The following is a 15483-nucleotide window of genomic DNA, read 5'->3' as shown; positions in this document are numbered from 1 at the left end:
AGCGGCGCCGGGGGCACATGGCGCCGGCCGGTGCCTTCCGGCACCTGGCGCTGGCGCTGGGCGCCGCCGTGGCCGCCCTGGGCTCGCTGCTCTGCATCGCCTGGAAGGTCTATTTCCACCGCGGCGGCACCTGCGCCGGCTGGGACGGCTGGTGGGAGCGGGAGCTGCGCGAGCTGCGCGAGCAGCAGAGCCGGGAGCCCCCCGACGGCGCGGTAAGAGCGGCGGGGCGGCCCCCGGGGGGCCCTTTCCCCGAGGCCACCGAGAAGCTGGACGGGCGCGGAGTGGAGCTCCCGTCGCGGGGTCGTGGGGGGCAGGGCCTTCGTCCCCCCCGGGATCCCCGACCCGCACCAGGATACCTCCCGGAGCACAGGCGGCCGGGATAGGGGCAGGGTGGAGATCAGCACCCGGATCCCCTTCCAAGCCCATCCAACCGGGAAGGAAGCACGGAGCCGGGATCGCCAGGATGCCCCTAGAGCCCATGGGCCCAGGGAAGGGGCTGAGGGTCTGGATCCTCCTGGGATCTTCCCCTGGATCCTCCCCAGGACCCTTTTGTACCCGGTCATATAGGGGAGGGGGAATCGCCCCTGGAGCTCCTGAGGTGGAGAAAAGGGCGCAGGGTGTCGCTATCCCTGGGATCCTGCCAGAATCCTCCCCAAGCCTGTCCAGGGGAGGAAGAGAGCCCGGGGTTTGGAAAGCCCTGGGATCCCATTAGTCTGGCAAAAGGGGTGCAGGGTGGGATACCTCTGGGGGCTGGCAGGACCCATGGCTGCAGGCTGGGTCCTGAACCTCCTGCTGCCCTAGTATGGGGCTGGGAGCTCCGGAATGTGGGGCTGCCCTGCCCAGCTGCGCTCTGTCCTGTGCTGCAGCTGGACTGGAGGCAGGTGCTGGTGCTGGGGCTGGACGGAGCAGGGAAGAGCAGCGTCCTGCACTACATCTGCAGCAGGACGGCCAAGGAGACCATGGCGCCCACGCAGGGCTTCAAATCGGCCCGTCTGTGCACGGAGGGGCTGGAGATGGAGCTGCTGGAGGGTACGGCTGGCCTGGCCCTCCCTCTGCCCCCCAGAACATTTACCCTGTTCCTGCAAGCCCCATAAAGGGGAGCCCCGCTGGAGCCCTCGGCTCCCCATTTTCCCTGGGCGCTTGAGCCAGCCTCTCTCCCCACAGTGGGTGGCAACCAGAACCTGCGCTCCTACTGGCCGCACTACCTGAGCCAGGCCCACGTGCTGGTGTTCGTGGTGGACTCGGTGGACAGGTCGCGCCTGGTCACGGCGCGCCGGGAGCTTCACGCGCTGCTGGCCGAGGAGCCGCGGCTGCCCCTGGTCGTGCTGGCCAACAAGCAGGTGGGTGTCTGCCCCCCGCGACGGTCCCCCTGCTCCCACCCGCTCTGACTGCAGGGGAACCGTCCCTTCGTGGGTCCCGAGGGCAAAGCCTGACACCCAATCTCCATCATCTCTGGCAAAATCCACGTTATCAGGGCTTGTCTTCTTTATCCCAAGGTAAGGCTGCCGTTAGCAGTGGGAGCCGCTCCTCTTGCATCAGCTAATGAGTTTTGGGAAAGCACCCCGGCACGCAGCAGTGCGCAAAGACCCACAGGGGAAATACATTTTCCAGGCAGGCGGCCAAGCGCGTGCCTGCCGCTGCTTCCTATTATTTTGCGCTGAAGTGATTCAAAATGCGAGAGGAAAGAGGCCCTGCCTGGCACGGGCTCTGCTAGGACTGCACGAGCAGGACGGGGTTCCTGTTGGGCAGGATGTCCTGGTCACCGTGCTGGTCACAGCCTGCAAGAATGGTCACGGGTCAGCAGGACGTCCAAGGCTCTCCTGAACCAAGTCCTGTCCCCTGTTGCTGCAGGACAAGAGCGATGCCCTGAGCGCGGAGGAGCTGCGCGACGAGCTGGCCCTGCACACGCTCGGCGGCCAGCGGGACTTCTTCCTCCTGCCCACCAGCGCGACCTGGGCCAGCCTCAGCACTGCCACCAGCGTCCTGCACCTCAGGAGCCTGCTGGTCACCCTGCTCTCCCAGCCCTGAGTGCTCGGGGTGCCCACTCCGACCCCAGAAGAGCTTCCCTTTCCAAGAGGACGGTGGCAGGACAGAGACAGCGGGACGGGAGCAGCCGGGGGCTGTGTCGCGCTGTTAGCAGCCTCCTGGCCTGGTAATGTGTTCGCTGCACCCTGAGAGACGTGGGGTACAGCTGAGGTGCAGGTTGCCCTCAGGGAACAAGAGCAGCAGGCTCTGGTCTCTGCCAAAGGGAGAGCGCAACCACCTCGCCCCGCTGAGAGCAGAGTCTCCTTGGGATGGAGGCACAAGCACAGATTTTACCTCCAGGTTGGCAGGCAGGGTTCAGCACAGGGCAGAGCCTCGTGCCTTCACAGCAGCTGAGTAAGGTTTTAAAGGAGTGGGGCTGAGCATTGGAAGCAGCCCCCTCAAGTGCCAGCACAGGGCAGGGCGATGGTGAGCGCGCCGAGCCAGACGGCAGTGTCACGAGGAAGTTTTGCGGAGGGAGGCAGTTCCCTCAGCCACGGGGACAGCTCCAGGTGCCTGGGCAGCCCCTGGCGATGCCCTGGGACAGAGCCCTGCTGCAGCCGTGTCCCGGTGTTGCGGTACCTGCCAGCAGGCCCATGCAGCCATGTCCCCCCGCGGGACGGCAGGGGACGATGCCCTGCAGCGCATGGCGCAGGCAGCGGGAACCGCTGGTCTGTTTTATCCCGCTCCGGGGAAGGACGCTGCCCCGCAGCTCTCTCAGCCATCAGGGCAGCCGACCCAACCGAGCGGCTCTCCTGGCTGCTTTCCCGACCTGATAAAGGCTACATGGACACTCCTTCCTGAGCAACACGCTGAGTAACCGCTTACAGAGGCGCGTGTCACCGCTTCCCAGCCCGCCGGGCCAGCGCCAGGCCCCAGCAGGAAGAACCAGCTCAGGCTGCCGCTCGCTGCGGGTGCAAGGCCCAATCCCCAGCACCTCCCCGGACTTTGTACTTAAAAGCAGGAAGGGGGCAGCAGGAAGGGGGGACCCGGAGCAGGGCCGAGAGCCAGGGCACTCCGGAGGAATCTCACTGAGCAGGAATCCGCCCACCTTATGGTCTCCTTCCCTCTCCAGTGCCCTGGGGAAGGAGGCAGGATCTGGCACTGCACACCTGGCAGCCTGGGGAGATGTGTTGGTTAGGTCAGAGTACACTGGGTCCTGAAAAACAGGGGGAGCTGGAGAACACATCAAGAAGAAGGGGCATGTGCTGGCTGGTCTGTGAAGCTTTTGTACTCTCTTGCAATAAAAGAGATAAATCACCCTGCTTTGTCCTCCCTCTCCTTGGAAGGGAAGGCAGCGCCCAGCTGCAGGAGGGAGGTCCCTCCTGGGGGAAACAGCTCTTAGCTCTGCTACTTGCAGGGAAAGCCGCGGGCTTTGCCCCCATCCCTCCAGGCACCCCAAACGCACAGCTGCAGAGGATCCTCAGTGACACGCGGGCCCAGCACCTACAGCCTGCAGGTCGGCACAAAGAACTCTTCGAAGCAGGGACTGCTCCATGCACGAGCAGGAATGGAAGTCCTCGAGCCAGACATATTCACACCAGTATGAAAAAGCCATTTATTATAACAAGGTAAGAGAAGCAGGGAGCGGCACAGCACACTCAGCCCCAAGACCAAAAGCCTCAGCCACAAGTCACTCAAGCCTGGCCATAATGGCATCCTGTCTCATGAAGGTCCTTCTTCCATCCCCAAAGGCTTCGACTTGCAGGCACTGAGTCCTGGCCCAGGACTCACAGCCTGTGAGTGACCGTCGCCCCTTAAAAAGTGATAGCATCAGGCCTGCAATTGCAGGCAAAGCTGAGAACAGGAACTCCCTGGTCACTGCACATCCATCTTTTCCTGCTTGAGCGATGCAATAAAAGCTTTGTACTCCTCAGGATAGAAGTTCTTGTACACGTTGATCTTCCTCTTGATCTGCTTGGGAGTATCCTGGTAGTAGTTCTTCTCATCTCGGGCCATTTCCTGTGACAGAGGAAGGAGGGTAACTTAGAGGAGCGGCCACATGAGCAAACACCCAAGCCAGCCCAGTCATCAGAACCACTCTCAACAGGCAGGTCCACCCAGGCTGGCTGCAATTTGGCACCTGAGTCAGACAAGTGTCTGGCCACGATTCAAAGCGCTGCCTCCCCTTAGAAAACCAGGCCAGGCTAGAAAACTGGTTCCAGGACACAGATCCTTTAGCATTTCCCTCCCTGCACAAGCCAACAATGAGGAGCTCCAGGTCCTCCTTGCTCTGGGGCAGCCAGCACCTACCTTGTAGTTCTCCCCGTGATTCTGTATCATGTATCGCACATAGTCAATGAGGTCTCGTGAGAGCGTGTTTGACTTCTTCTCAGGGAGGCTGGCCTCATATTCCATTTCTAGCAGAAGACAAAGACACCATGAGGCTGGCAGGCATGAACAGGACCCAGCAGCACCTCAAAGGATGCCAGCTGCCTCCACAGATTGATCCTGATGGCGCTTGAGAAAGAGAAACTGCTTCATGCAGCGTAGCTCACACACTGGACTGTTAAACAGCCTGACAGCACAAGAGAAGGAAGGAGAGAACAGCCTCTCGCCAGTGCTGCAGGTGCCTACGTCTGTGCTGCTGCTCCTGCCCAACTCGAACTCCAAGAAAGGAACAAACCTTCTCATGGCTCAGCGTGCAACTCTTTGGAGCCATGCAGCCACCACTAAAACAATCAAGGTGCTACAGACCCACGAGTCACACGAGTGACAAGAAAGTCTCGGAGCGATAAGAGCCCTCTTAGGGTGGCAGACAAAGCCTTAAGATTAAGGCAAAATAGGATGGAAAGTCATGAGCGACACTGCACGCTAGAAGGGCAGAACGACTGTGTCAGCTCCTGGCTCCACTCCAGCCTCGGCTGGGAACTCTCCAAACCAGGAGGCTGCTGCTCCACCAGCCCATGAGTCTTAAATCCTCTAAAGCAAGGAAAGAGCATTCAAGAATAAGGAGCTTTCTTTGCAGAGCACAACAGCTATAGACAGTTCTGCAGGACAAAAATGAGGAACAAATGGATCCCCTGGGACTAGGGAACAGAGCTCCAAGTACAGTGACAACAGTGAGACGCAGCAGCAGACCCGCCACGACTGTGCACGTGAAGGGCCATAAAGCAGCACTAACCATTCAACACGTAGGGCTTTATCACGGTCTTCTTCCCTTTCTCTTGTCCATCACTTCCATCATCTCCCTCTGCTGCCTGCGTTGACTGAGAAACAAGACAATTAAAGGAAAGTCCACAGGGAGGAGGGCTGGCACCTGCACCCTGCTCCTGAAACCCTGCTGTGTCCATAACGGCCCTGCAACTTGGGAATCTCAGAGGATTGAACAGAGATTTGTTTTGTGTTATTAAACTAGTCTACAGGCAAAGCTGCATGGTTCAACAGAGCACTGCCCATCACGAGCAATCTCTGCACAGCCCCTCTGTGCCTGGAGTGTGTGCACAGGGACAAGTGTCTACAGCAAACAGGTCACTTCTGGTCTCCGTCACTAGAGCTGCATTTCACAGGGCCATTTCTAGGCAGCTGCTTCCTCCACGGGCGAGGGCAGGCCGCGCTCACAGCTTTATAGGGGCTCCTTTTCCTTGCTAGCTAAAGAGAGGGGGCTGCAGCGCTCCCAGTGCCAGCCGCAACCCCCCGGGAGATTGCGTTTACCTGACTCTAAAGCCGTTCTTTTCCTGTAACGTATCTGCCCATCTCTACACCCAGCGCCCCTCGGGACCGCGGAGCCGCCGGCCCCGCACGGCGCCCGCCGCCGCTCCCGGGCCCCACTCACCAGCAGCGCCTTCCTGGCGATGGGGACGGCCTTGTTGGGGTCCTCGGCCAGGCCCATGTCGGCCAGGTTCTGCGCCACCGACTTGGCGGGGTCCCAGGCATGGCGCACGTGCGCGCTGCGGGGACAGGCGTCAGCGCGGGCCGCGCCGCCGCGACCACCCCCGCGCGTCCTCCCCGCCCGGCCGCGGCCCGGACACGCGTGCCCGCCGCTCACCACTCGATGCGGGGCCTGGCGCGGCGGCGCGCGCTGCGGTAGAGCCGCTTGCGGTTGACGTTGTAGGAGAACTTCTGCCGCCGGCTCTTGCCCTTGGCCTTCGGCATGGCTGCTGCGCGCGCGCACGCGGCCGCGGGGCACCACGGGAAGCGTAGTCCTGCGGGCGGCGCCGCGAGGCGCTATGGGACACGTAGTCCTGCGGGCAGCGCGGCGGGGGGCGCCGCGGGGCACCACGGGAAGCGCAGTCCGCGCGCGCCGCGCCGCCCGCGGCGAGCCCCGCGATGGGGACTACAACCCCCAGAGTGCCCCGCGGCGGGGCGGGCAGGGGGCGCGCGCGCGGCCTGCCGGGAGCGAGCGCGCCGCGCAGTGAGGACCGGCGGGAGCGCTCCGGTGCTCGGCTACGGCGGCCGGCGAGGGTCGCGCGGAGTCACCTTCGTGGCCATGGAGACGGGGCCGCCGGAGCTGCCGCCGGAGCTGCCGCCCGTGTTCCGCGATGAGAGTTTCAGCGAGAAGTTCCTGCGCAAGACGCGCGAGAACCCCCTGGTGCCCCTGGGTGAGCGGCGGCGGCGGGGCGGCGCGGGGCGGCGGGGCAGGGCGGGCGGCCGCGCTCACGCCGTGCCCCGCGCAGGCTGCCTCTGCACCGCCGCCGTGCTCGCCTGGGGGCTCGTCAGCTTCAAGAAGGGCGACGTGCAGCGCTCGCAGCTGCTGATGCGCGCGCGCGTCGTGGCGCAGGGCTTCACGGTGGCGGCGCTGCTGGGCGGCATGGCGGCCGCCGCCGCCAAGGCCCGGCAGTGACGGCGCCGCGGGGCCGGCCCGCCCGGCGCCCGCCCGCTGCTAATACACGGCTGCGGTAACGCGAAGCGTGCGCCTGGCCTTTCCTTGCTCGCCGAGAAGCCGCGTCCTGCCGAGGCCGCCCGCCAGCGCTGCCTGGTAAAATGTTTTTCCTTCTCGCTCGTCTCCGCTGATACTCGCGTTTAATCCAGGCGGATTAACGAGAAGAGGTTGGGAAACGCAGCAGGAACGGCCCTGGCTGGGGCTTGGTCCCTGCAGGGCAGGGTTCCGGCGTCCCTGCTGAGCTGTAGTCCGTTCAGTCACAAACTGTGGGTAATAAAGTGAATTGCGGCGGCATTCCGACTGACACGGAGTTGCAGACAGGGAGGAGGCAGAGGCATAAAGAGTGTGGGAAGGAACGGGGGGGGGAGGCGCTGCCGCCCTGCAGCTCTGGGGATGCAAGGTGGGCACCAGACGTGGAGCCGGCTCCTTGTGACAACAGCGTGGGAGCTGCGACCCCCGGCACGGGCTCCGCCTGCCCTCTGCAACGCGCTGCTGTTCCCGCTGTGTTTAGTAGGAAGCGAGTTCCTGCCGAACTTGCTGCTTCTCGTCACCCTGAACTAACTGCTTTGCAAGAATGCTGTTCCCAAAGGGACTCCCATTTCCCATGTCATGACTAACATCTTTGCAGGTGGCTCAAGTCATCATCCAAATCATTTAGATCCTACCAAGGATCATTTGTGGGTGACGAGGGTAGTGACGCTTTGCTGCTGTGTCTGAGCTGCACATCAGCCCCATTTCCCTCAGATTTAGTTGCAAGGCTGCTGTGTTTACATTCTGCAACCTGCCGCTAGACAGAGGCCGTGCCTGCAAAGGGAGAGGCGGAGGGTGCTCCGGAGTGTGAAGTGAAGCCTCCGGCCGCCCCGTGCCCCAAGGATTTCCTGACAGGTGCAGAAGGCTCTGCTGTTTGGGTGGCTGCCCGTCCTTGCCCACACTCACCCTGGCCTTTGGTAACCTTACAGCCAGCTGCCCGGCAATTTGCTGATCCCGCTCCATCCTTGCTAGCTGCTTGAAGTCACAGTGTGAAGGAAGCTGCCTCTGTCTGCAGACAACCCCTGGCTTGTCTCATCTGGGCGCTGTGGTGCCAGGGGGGCATGACGAGGGAGGCAAAACTTGGGGAAGACTCGAATGGCCACAAGCTCTTCTCACACACAGGCTGATCCGTTATGAGAGCAGAGCTGGGTGAGCACGAGGAGCCCAGGGCTCTGCCTGCTCTGAGGAACGTGCCCAGCCTGCTCTTTGGAGCTGCTGCTCTTCCCTCATTAGCTACAACTTTCCCAGAATAAATTTCGGTTTTTGGCTACCTCACTGGCGCTTCCAGCCGTGGCTGCTGTGGAGAGGATGTGAGTGAAGCTGCTGACAGGCAGCTCTTGGGGAGCCTCATTCCTGGAGGGCTCTCAGAGCCTGAACATTCCCTTGCAGGATGGGGCTGTGCAAGAGCAGCTGCTTGAAGATGGTGCAGGAGGCTCCAGAGCAGCTTGCCCAGCTCCACTTGGTCTTTCCTGATGGGCATCATCTGACCAGCTCTGTAAGCAGAGGACAGCTCCTGTCCTCCAGTCCTGCTGCTGCTGCTTGGAGGGGAGCCGAGAGCAAATTTCAAGCCCCCTCCCCACCTTGCTCCCATTTCTTTCCCTGTAGGATGTGGGTCTCCTGCAGCTCTGTCCCTCCTGCAGAATGCTTTGTAGATGCAGGTTCTCTTGAACATGCACGAACATGGTGCTGAAGCGGAAAGAAAGCAGTGCCCCATAGTGTCAGTTTGGAGATGTTGCTTTATTGTAATAGGTGATTTGAACAGTCACATATACCAAAGCTGGGGGATGTAGAGGAGCTGTGGGCACTGCTCCCTGAGAGCTGGCTGGCCCTACGTGGCCGGCGCCGGGCGGCAGCGGCGCCTGTGGCTGCGGGATCGGGGGTCTGGGCCCGCGGGAAGCCCTGGCTGCATTCTGCAGCTGGACGGGGAATCTCCTGCCAGCCCAGAGGGCAGGGAGGCTCCCTGTCCCTGGAAAGCAGCCAGAGGGGCTTCCAGCGGCTCTGGAGTGAAAGGCAGAGGCAGGCGGCTAAATCCCCCCATCATCCTGCCATCTGTATCCGTCCCAGGCCACAGCAGAGCTGTCTAGACATGCCAGAGCAAAGAGAGTGGCAAACGAGGAATCAGCCTTAAGGACAAGGGGGCACAATCCCAGCACGGAACATTGGGTGGCTTCCTGCACAGCCCCCTGCCAGCCACTGAGACAGCCTCCAGAGCTGCCAGGCAGCTCCAGCAGCAGCAAGGAGCCCCGCGGGCTGTGCCCCACAGCTCTGGGGCAGCTGCAGCAGCAACAGCAGCAGCAGTAGCATGCACTCGCTTTGCAGCTTGGGCAGGGCTCTGCAGCAAGGCTCGCACAAGCTCCCTACAGATTTTGCTCTGGGTCGCTGCTTTCTCCCCACTCGGGGAGCCCTTTCCAAGCCCCCCACACAGCAGGCAGGGAGCCCAGGCTGGAGGGCGCCAGCTCGTCTGCCCTGCCCTCTTGTGCATAAAGCTGCATGTTCCAAGGCTGGGCCTCACGGCCGCAGGGGACAGCAGCAGGCAGGGGATGGGAGCAGGGCTTGGGCTGCAGGCTCTGCCTGCGGGGAAGCGGGGCTGGAGCATCTCTCCTTGCTGCCCAAAGAGGGTAAATCCAGGGGGGCTGAGCCGGGCAGGAGCTATAGAGCAGCTGTCCAGCTGCAAAAAGATGTGCAGGGTTGTTCTCTGGGAGTAAAACCACCCCCAGTGTCTAAACTGCCCAATCTTGCTCTGCCCTCCTGGGTTAGAAGGTTGGAGGCCTGAGCTTTCCCACAGCCCCTGGTCCTTCCTAGCTGCCGCCCCACAGCTGCACAGTCTCCAGCTCCCCTCCTGACAGCAGAGGAAGGAGCAGAGCAGCCCCAAAAGCCCCCAAAGCATCTTCCCGATGGCAGCAGCCTTGGAAAAGGACCAAAAATGCCCTCAACACTCACCCCAGTGGCTCCTTCCCCGCGGTCTGCAGGCCGGGGGCTCCAGAGCCGGCTGTGCAGCCAGGCCGGGCAGAGCCCTGCTCCCCAAGCAGGGCACTCTTGGCCCTGCCTGGGCACCCACCTTTGCCTTCCTCAGTGCCCCAGTAGCATCCCGCTGCTCTCCTGCTCCCAGTGGGAGCTGCAGAGCAGAGAGTTCCTCCCTCCCAGCCCCACGGCCAGCTCCGCTTGAGGAGCAGGATCCAAGCCCAGGCACAGGACTGTCCCGCCTGGGGCAGCCCAGCACTGGGGCAAGGAGCAGGCAAGATCAATCCCAGTCTGGGCACCAGGGGACACAAGGAACCCCAGCAGCTCACTGAGCCCAGCCCTGGGCATGACCCCCTCACAGTGCAAGCTGGGGGCCCTCACTAACTCAGCTCTGTCACTTAGTGTTGCTTCCCAGGGAAATGCCACAGTAATAAATAAGTGTAAAAAGAGACCAATGCACCTTTTAAGCAAAGGAAAACCATGGGGAGAGTTACAACCGGAGCCTCGAGCACAGCCGAGGTGCACACCAGGGAGCAGAGGGGCCAGCAGGGCAAGGACCCCTTCATGGGCTGGCCCCGTGAAGCCACCGGTCCCAGCGAGCCTGGCCGTGCTCCTGGCTGTGCCAGCGGCAGCTAGCGGGACAGGGGCGTCTGCTTGAGGGAGATGAGCACTGAGCGCATCCGCGACACATCCTTGCTTTGCTTGCTGCTCTTGGGGTTGAAATCACAGAGCTGGGCCACCTTCTCCCACTCAGAGCCCGGGGATTCCTCCTTGGACTCCTTCAGGAATGCTTCCTCCGAGGCCCTGCAGAGATGTCGTGGATTGTCACCAGCCCTTCCTAAGGGGCCCTGCCCTCTGCTTGGGAACCCCTATGTCCCCATTCCCAGTCCCATCGCTCCAGAGCACTTCAGCTTCCTCCAGGAGTTGGAGGACTCAAGCTGCTCAAAGCTGCTGCAGGCTGCACTCACCCAAGAGACCATTCATCCAGGGGCACGGAGGGCCCTGCCTGCTCCCAGGACACTGGGGCTGTCCCCCTGGAGGCACAAGCCCCCATAGCTTTGCCTCTTCAACCAGCCCCTGCGGGGGCATTTTCAAGAGCTCCACTTGCCTCCTAAGAGGGCAGCACTTGGAGATGCTGCTCAGCTGGACCGGCCTCCCAGCAGGGCTCCCATGGGAGCCTCGTGCCCCCCAGCTCCCCCCTTCCCTTGGCTGAGCAGCCGGAGTGCGGGAGCCCGCGGCAGGACACGCGGCGGGAGCACATACACATAGCCAATCACATCGGCGTCCGGCTGCTGGTAAAAGGCTTTGTCAGCGATCCTAGCCCCGAGGCGCACAGAGAGAGAGCAGGAGCAGACAGGCAGGCAGAGGGTTAGAGAGAGAGAAACAGAGAGGGGTTAGCGGCCTCCGCAGCGCGACCGGCCCGCCACGGCACGCAGAGCCCCGGGAAAACCTGCCACCAGTGATAGGGCTGCAGAGAAACCACGTCCCAACCTTGCCCCGACCTTCTTGGTGCAGCTACCGGAGCCGCTCACGGCAGGGGCGCCTCTCCCCACGTCTGGCAGAGTGACCTCTCTGCAGGACTGGGCTCCACCGGGATGCTGGGACACCCCGGGCAGCCCAGGGAGGCAAACACGGCCGTAGGGCAGCTCCCGCCAAGCCCCGCGGCGGCCGCAGCAACTCCCACGTACCTGTTGTTCGCGCGGTTCTTCTCCATCTGCTCGTTCTGACGCAGGTTCCACTCCTCCAGGTCCTTCTTGGCCTTCTCGCGCCATTCCTGCTCGGTCACCTTCGATGCCGCGTCTAACACCAGGGCCAGACAAACAGACCCTATCAGACTGATGGGCACCTCTTCCCGACAGGGGAGATCCCCAGCCCAGGCCCTAGTCCCCACTAAAGTGCTGTCCAAAAGGCATCACTGCTTCCAAGGGCAGCTGAGTACTGGAAGGGGCATCCATACGGCACATGCATCAAACACCTCCCTGAGGTGCAGCAAGGTGGCTGCCAAGTGAGGGTCCCCAAGAGCCCCAACTGCTACCTCACGAGGTGCCGTGCGGGTGGCCACGTGTGGCTTTGCATCTCACCCAGCTCCTCCAGCCGCTTCTTCTGTTCCTCCCTCCACTTGCGGATGCTCTCGGGCTCCTGGGTCAGCCGGTCAGCCTTGGCTATGGCTGCGTAAGCATCCGTGGGACCGTTGGACTCCTGCAGGACACAGCTGTTTTACCACCAGAATCAGCTTCTCCTGCGGCCCCGCTCAGCCACCTCGAAGGGCTGACACGGCAGGACAGGGCACCGCGGCAGGCTGGGGCGCGCGGTGGGGACGGTGACAGGCCTGCGGCAGTGTCCCCACAGCACTGCTCCAGCTGCCACCGCCGCGCAGCCCCGCAGCCGGCAGCACTCACCAGCGCCCTGCTCCCGGGCTGCCTGCGCGCTGCCAACATGGCACTGCCGTCCTCCACGCGCCACGGAACGGCTGGGCACCCGGTGGCCCCGCGCCCGGCGCTCACTGTGAGGTCACAGCGCCGGCTTCCGCAGCCCTGGCTTGGGCTGGGAGCGGCAGCAACCCCAAAAATTAGCGTCCGCGCAGGCCTGGCCAGCGAAAGAGCCGCAGGGACGCGAGGAAGGCACCGCTCTGCCCGCAGAGCTGCCTGCAGCCAAAGCCTCCCTCGCTGCCCCAATGCGGTGCCCTGCTCTGCCCGTGGCCCTCTCCTACCCTGCACCCGTGCTGCGGGCACCCAGCCCCTCGCTAAGCTCGCTGATGGGATTACAGCTTTTCTCCAAGATCCCCAAATCTAATTAAGTCTGTCCCGTCTCCGATGCGATTATCATCCCGCAAACTAAGCCCGGGCAACGCACACGCCACAGCGCTTGGCACCGAGCAGCGTGCAAAGCTTGTCAGCCTGCGGTGCCACTTTCCCTATAGCCACCACAGCTGGGCCCAGGGCTCCCTGAAGGAGCTGAGACCGAGTCAGGAGCCCCTCAATGCACCCTTAGCCATGGGGCAAGTGGGTTTAATGCGAGACGCTGCCCAGGCTCTGCAGCACGGCCACCACCGTGTGCCAGCAAAGGGGCTTCCTCACAGCAACCCTGTCCTGGCCTGAAGCCTGCCAAGAGATGCTCCCGACAGCCCCAGAGGCCCCCAGGAGCCAGCTGGGCAGGAGAGGGGGTCTTTGTGGGGGAGAGAGCGTTTCTATGGGTTTGTCATCTGCTCTTAGGACCCAGGCACCTCCTTCCGGGCCCAGCCGCCTTGCAAACACCTTTGGGGCACAGTCAGGAGAGGCTCAGGCTGGCCCTGCCGCTCCCAAAGGCTCTAACTCCCAATCCTTGGCCACGGCAGGGACATGGAGCAGCCAGGACTCGCTCGCATGAGACGCAGGTTCCCCAGGAGCAGCACAGCCGACCGTGGCTGCAGAGCTCCGTCCAACCGGCCCCATGGACGGGCGCAGAGCGCTGGCCCCATACCCATCTCATCGCCCTGGGCAGCGCAGGCCAGGGCAAGGGACTGAGCTCTCACCTGAAAGACATCTCCATTGACAGTAGCTCCTCCATTCTGAAAGGCAGCTAGAGAGGAAGAAAGAGAAAAAAAAAACAGCTATGGCAGCTGCAGCTGACCCTGCAGTGGCTGCTGTTCATGAACCAGCAGCAAATCTCTTCCTGAGGCATTAACTCCTTCCAGCGTGGCACAGCCGTCCACAAGAGCCTGAGCCCAAACCCCCCCAGCTGCCAGCACAATACACGGCCGCTGTCAGAGCTCAAGCAGAGGCCAGCAAGGTCCCTGTTCCCAGCCTAATGGGCTCCACCTACTGCTAACAGGACCCCAAATCGCCCCCTTTCCAAGCAGGGCAGAGCATGACAGTGCAGCCCACCCCAGGACCCTCGTCCCTGAGGACAGCAGCAAGGGGACGTGCGATGTCTACACGGGTGCCCAGAGCCCTAACCCAGCAAATCCTTCCTGTGCTGCTGCTATTTGGTACCTGGGGTCTCCTTCCACCTTTGAGGGTGCTCAGGGCTGGGTTCAATGGTCTCCCATTCTTGGCGGGATTCAGCCAGCACCTCTGCCTCTCACATACAAGTCTCTCTGGGCATTTATGCCTTTATGGTATTTTCACTGGCGTTTTATCTTATCTGGAGATAAGGGTGACTATTTAAGGCACGAGGCTGGACACAGGCAGATAGTTTGACTGCAGAGAGACAACCTGAGCAAACCCCAAGCTGCACACGGTCAGGCAGAGGTCATGGGTGGCAGAGCCTGGTGGCCCTGAAGCCACCAGCTGAGCCCCCAACAGCAGCAGTGCCGGGGGGATCACGTAGCGGGAAGACTAAAGCGCCAGGAGGGGGGCCCACGGAGCCTGCTGGGGACCACGCGTGACACTAGCTGCGACACTGGGGCTGGGAACGAAGCGCTGCTGGTGCCCACAGCTCCAGCACATCCCGCCCGGCTCCAGGGCACACTCCAAGAGCTGCGCACCGGCCTGCCAGGCCAGCGCGGGGCAGGGGCAGCGCGTGTTGCTGCAGCAGCCCGGGCCTCCCCGCGGCTCCGAGGGGGCTACACCCAGCACCGGCCTGTCTGCTGCCTGCCACCAACGCCTTCCCGGGCGGCCCCGCTGCCGGAGCCGGGACCTGCCGGCACGAGAGGGCCCCGTGGGCTGCCAGGTGAAGGAGCTGAAGGACGGAGGCGGCGGTGAGGCCCAAACGGAGGCATCCGATCACAAACAGCCTCTTCTGTCCTCCAGGAGCCGTGACACAGATGTCCCTACTGGAAACGCCTTCTGTTTTGCAGCCCGAAGCACCTTGCGGTGTGCGGGCCAGGCTGGGCAGCACTGCCTGGGTGACCCGCTGTCCTCTAGTCCCTCCTGGACCCTGCGCTGTCCCCTCGCCCCTCCTGGCTGCCCTGGCCCTGCGCCGGGCAGGGGGCTGCGACGCGGCCGGCAGCGGGCCCGGGTGCACAAAGGAGATGGGCCCGCGGCAGGAAAGCCCAGGCCAGGGGTGCCGGGAGGAAGGCCGGGCCCGCAGCACCGTCACTGCTGCCATGCGCACGTCGTGCACAGCGCGGGTCCCCGGCGCCCTCCGGGACCCCCCGCACCAAGGCGCTCCCCGTTGCCCACTGGGGGTACCGTGCAGCCCACGGGAGACCCCGATCCGGCGACCACCGGGGGTGCCCCCCCCAGCCCGTGCCCTGGGGGTGCAGACCGGAGGGGCTCCCTCCTCCCACCCCATCCATCGGGGCATCCAACCCCCCCGCGCCGCGGGTCGCAGCCCGCGGGCCCCGCGCCCGGCCGCGCCGCTCACCCGCATCGGCCGGGGCCGCGGCGGGCGCCGCCTCGCCCTCGGTGGGCCCGAAGCCCTCGTCGTTCTCGATGCCCGCGATCTCGCTCTCCTGCTGCGCCAGGAAGGCGGCGGCCGGGTCCTCCTCGGCAGCGGCGCCCTCGGACGACGAGAAGAAGCCGAAGTCGTCGGCCATGGCGCCCCCGCCGCTGCCGCTCCGGCTGCAGGCGCGGCCCGGGCGTAGCTGTCACTGCGGCGGCGCTGACATCAGCGGCGGGGCGGGCCCCGCGGAGCGGCGCGCGGGGCTCCGGCTCCCGCCGCGGCCGCGGGGGGGCCCCCGCCGCTGGCTCTGCGCCCGGGCGGGCCTTGTGCCCGCGGCGCGCGCC

At 63.6% G+C, this 15483-nt stretch overlaps 4 protein-coding genes across 5 annotated transcripts; 2 read left to right on the top strand and 2 right to left on the bottom strand.

The window, feature by feature from the left end:
• Nucleotides 1–17: 17 nt before the first annotated feature.
• On the top strand, nucleotides 18–2400 carry ARL10 (ADP ribosylation factor like GTPase 10). The gene is made up of 4 exons (XM_026047556.1): nucleotides 18–212; nucleotides 867–1029; nucleotides 1165–1340; nucleotides 1852–2400. The coding sequence occupies exons 1-4, from the start codon at nucleotides 18–20 to the stop codon at nucleotides 2026–2028; spliced, it is 711 nt and encodes a 236-aa protein (XP_025903341.1). The 3' UTR covers nucleotides 2029–2400.
• A 1356-nt stretch (nucleotides 2401–3756) lies between these two features.
• Nucleotides 3757–6117, bottom strand: NOP16 (NOP16 nucleolar protein). Its single transcript, XM_026047586.1, has 5 exons — nucleotides 6011–6117; nucleotides 5798–5912; nucleotides 5147–5231; nucleotides 4276–4382; nucleotides 3757–3984 (listed from the first exon to the last, which is right to left on the bottom strand). The coding sequence occupies exons 1-5, from the start codon at nucleotides 6115–6117 to the stop codon at nucleotides 3841–3843; spliced, it is 558 nt and encodes a 185-aa protein (XP_025903371.1). The 3' UTR covers nucleotides 3757–3840.
• A 309-nt stretch (nucleotides 6118–6426) lies between these two features.
• Nucleotides 6427–6805, top strand: HIGD2A (HIG1 hypoxia inducible domain family member 2A). The gene is made up of 2 exons (XM_026047674.1): nucleotides 6427–6563; nucleotides 6639–6805. Exons 1-2 carry the CDS (start codon nucleotides 6452–6454, stop codon nucleotides 6803–6805), a joined length of 279 nt encoding a protein of 92 aa, XP_025903459.1. The 5' UTR covers nucleotides 6427–6451.
• Nucleotides 6806–8938: 2133 nt separating this feature from the next.
• CLTB (clathrin light chain B) lies at nucleotides 8939–15358 on the bottom strand. 2 transcript variants are annotated; one of them, XM_026047569.1, is made up of 6 exons: nucleotides 15122–15358; nucleotides 13347–13393; nucleotides 11917–12034; nucleotides 11524–11635; nucleotides 11099–11152; nucleotides 8939–10639 (listed from the first exon to the last, which is right to left on the bottom strand). In XM_026047569.1, exons 1-6 carry the CDS (start codon nucleotides 15291–15293, stop codon nucleotides 10468–10470), a joined length of 675 nt encoding a protein of 224 aa, XP_025903354.1. In that variant the 5' UTR covers nucleotides 15294–15358; the 3' UTR covers nucleotides 8939–10467. The 2 variants fall into 2 exon arrangements, with proteins under 2 accessions (XP_025903354.1, XP_025903355.1); XM_026047570.1 differs by lacking the exon at nucleotides 11099–11152.
• Nucleotides 15359–15483: the final 125 nt, after the last annotated feature.

Source organism: Nothoprocta perdicaria, unplaced genomic scaffold (assembly GCF_003342845.1).
Source record: "Nothoprocta perdicaria isolate Ctin4 unplaced genomic scaffold, notPer1 scaffold_5, whole genome shotgun sequence".
NCBI lineage: Eukaryota > Metazoa > Chordata > Aves > Tinamiformes > Tinamidae > Nothoprocta > Nothoprocta perdicaria.
This window is presented reverse-complemented; position numbering and strand designations above follow the sequence as displayed.

Coding starts and splice junctions, on each gene's coding strand:
- ARL10 (XM_026047556.1), top strand. CDS start 18: ATGGCGCCGGCCGGTGCCTTCCGGCACCTGGCGCTGGCGCTGGGCGCC. Junction 1,030..1,164: donor GGAGATGGAGCTGCTGGAGG/GTACGGCTGGCC, acceptor CTCTCCCCACAG/TGGGTGGCAACCAGAACCTG. Junction 1,341..1,851: donor TCGTGCTGGCCAACAAGCAG/GTGGGTGTCTGC, acceptor CTGTTGCTGCAG/GACAAGAGCGATGCCCTGAG.
- NOP16 (XM_026047586.1), bottom strand. CDS start 6,117: ATGCCGAAGGCCAAGGGCAAGAGCCGGCGGCAGAAGTTCTCCTACAAC. Junction 5,232..5,797: donor TCGCCAGGAAGGCGCTGCTG/GTGAGTGGGGCC, acceptor CTTGTTTCTCAG/TCAACGCAGGCAGCAGAGGG. Junction 3,985..4,275: donor ATCACGGGGAGAACTACAAG/GTAGGTGCTGGC, acceptor CCTCTGTCACAG/GAAATGGCCCGAGATGAGAA.
- HIGD2A (XM_026047674.1), top strand. CDS start 6,452: ATGGAGACGGGGCCGCCGGAGCTGCCGCCGGAGCTGCCGCCCGTGTTC. Junction 6,564..6,638: donor GAACCCCCTGGTGCCCCTGG/GTGAGCGGCGGC, acceptor TGCCCCGCGCAG/GCTGCCTCTGCACCGCCGCC.
- CLTB (XM_026047569.1), bottom strand. CDS start 15,293: ATGGCCGACGACTTCGGCTTCTTCTCGTCGTCCGAGGGCGCCGCTGCC. Junction 13,394..15,121: donor CGCGGCCCCGGCCGATGCGG/GTGAGCGGCGCG, acceptor CTTCCTCTCTAG/CTGCCTTTCAGAATGGAGGA. Junction 10,640..11,098: donor GCCGATGTGATTGGCTATGT/GTATGTGCTCCC, acceptor ACATCTCTGCAG/GGCCTCGGAGGAAGCATTCC.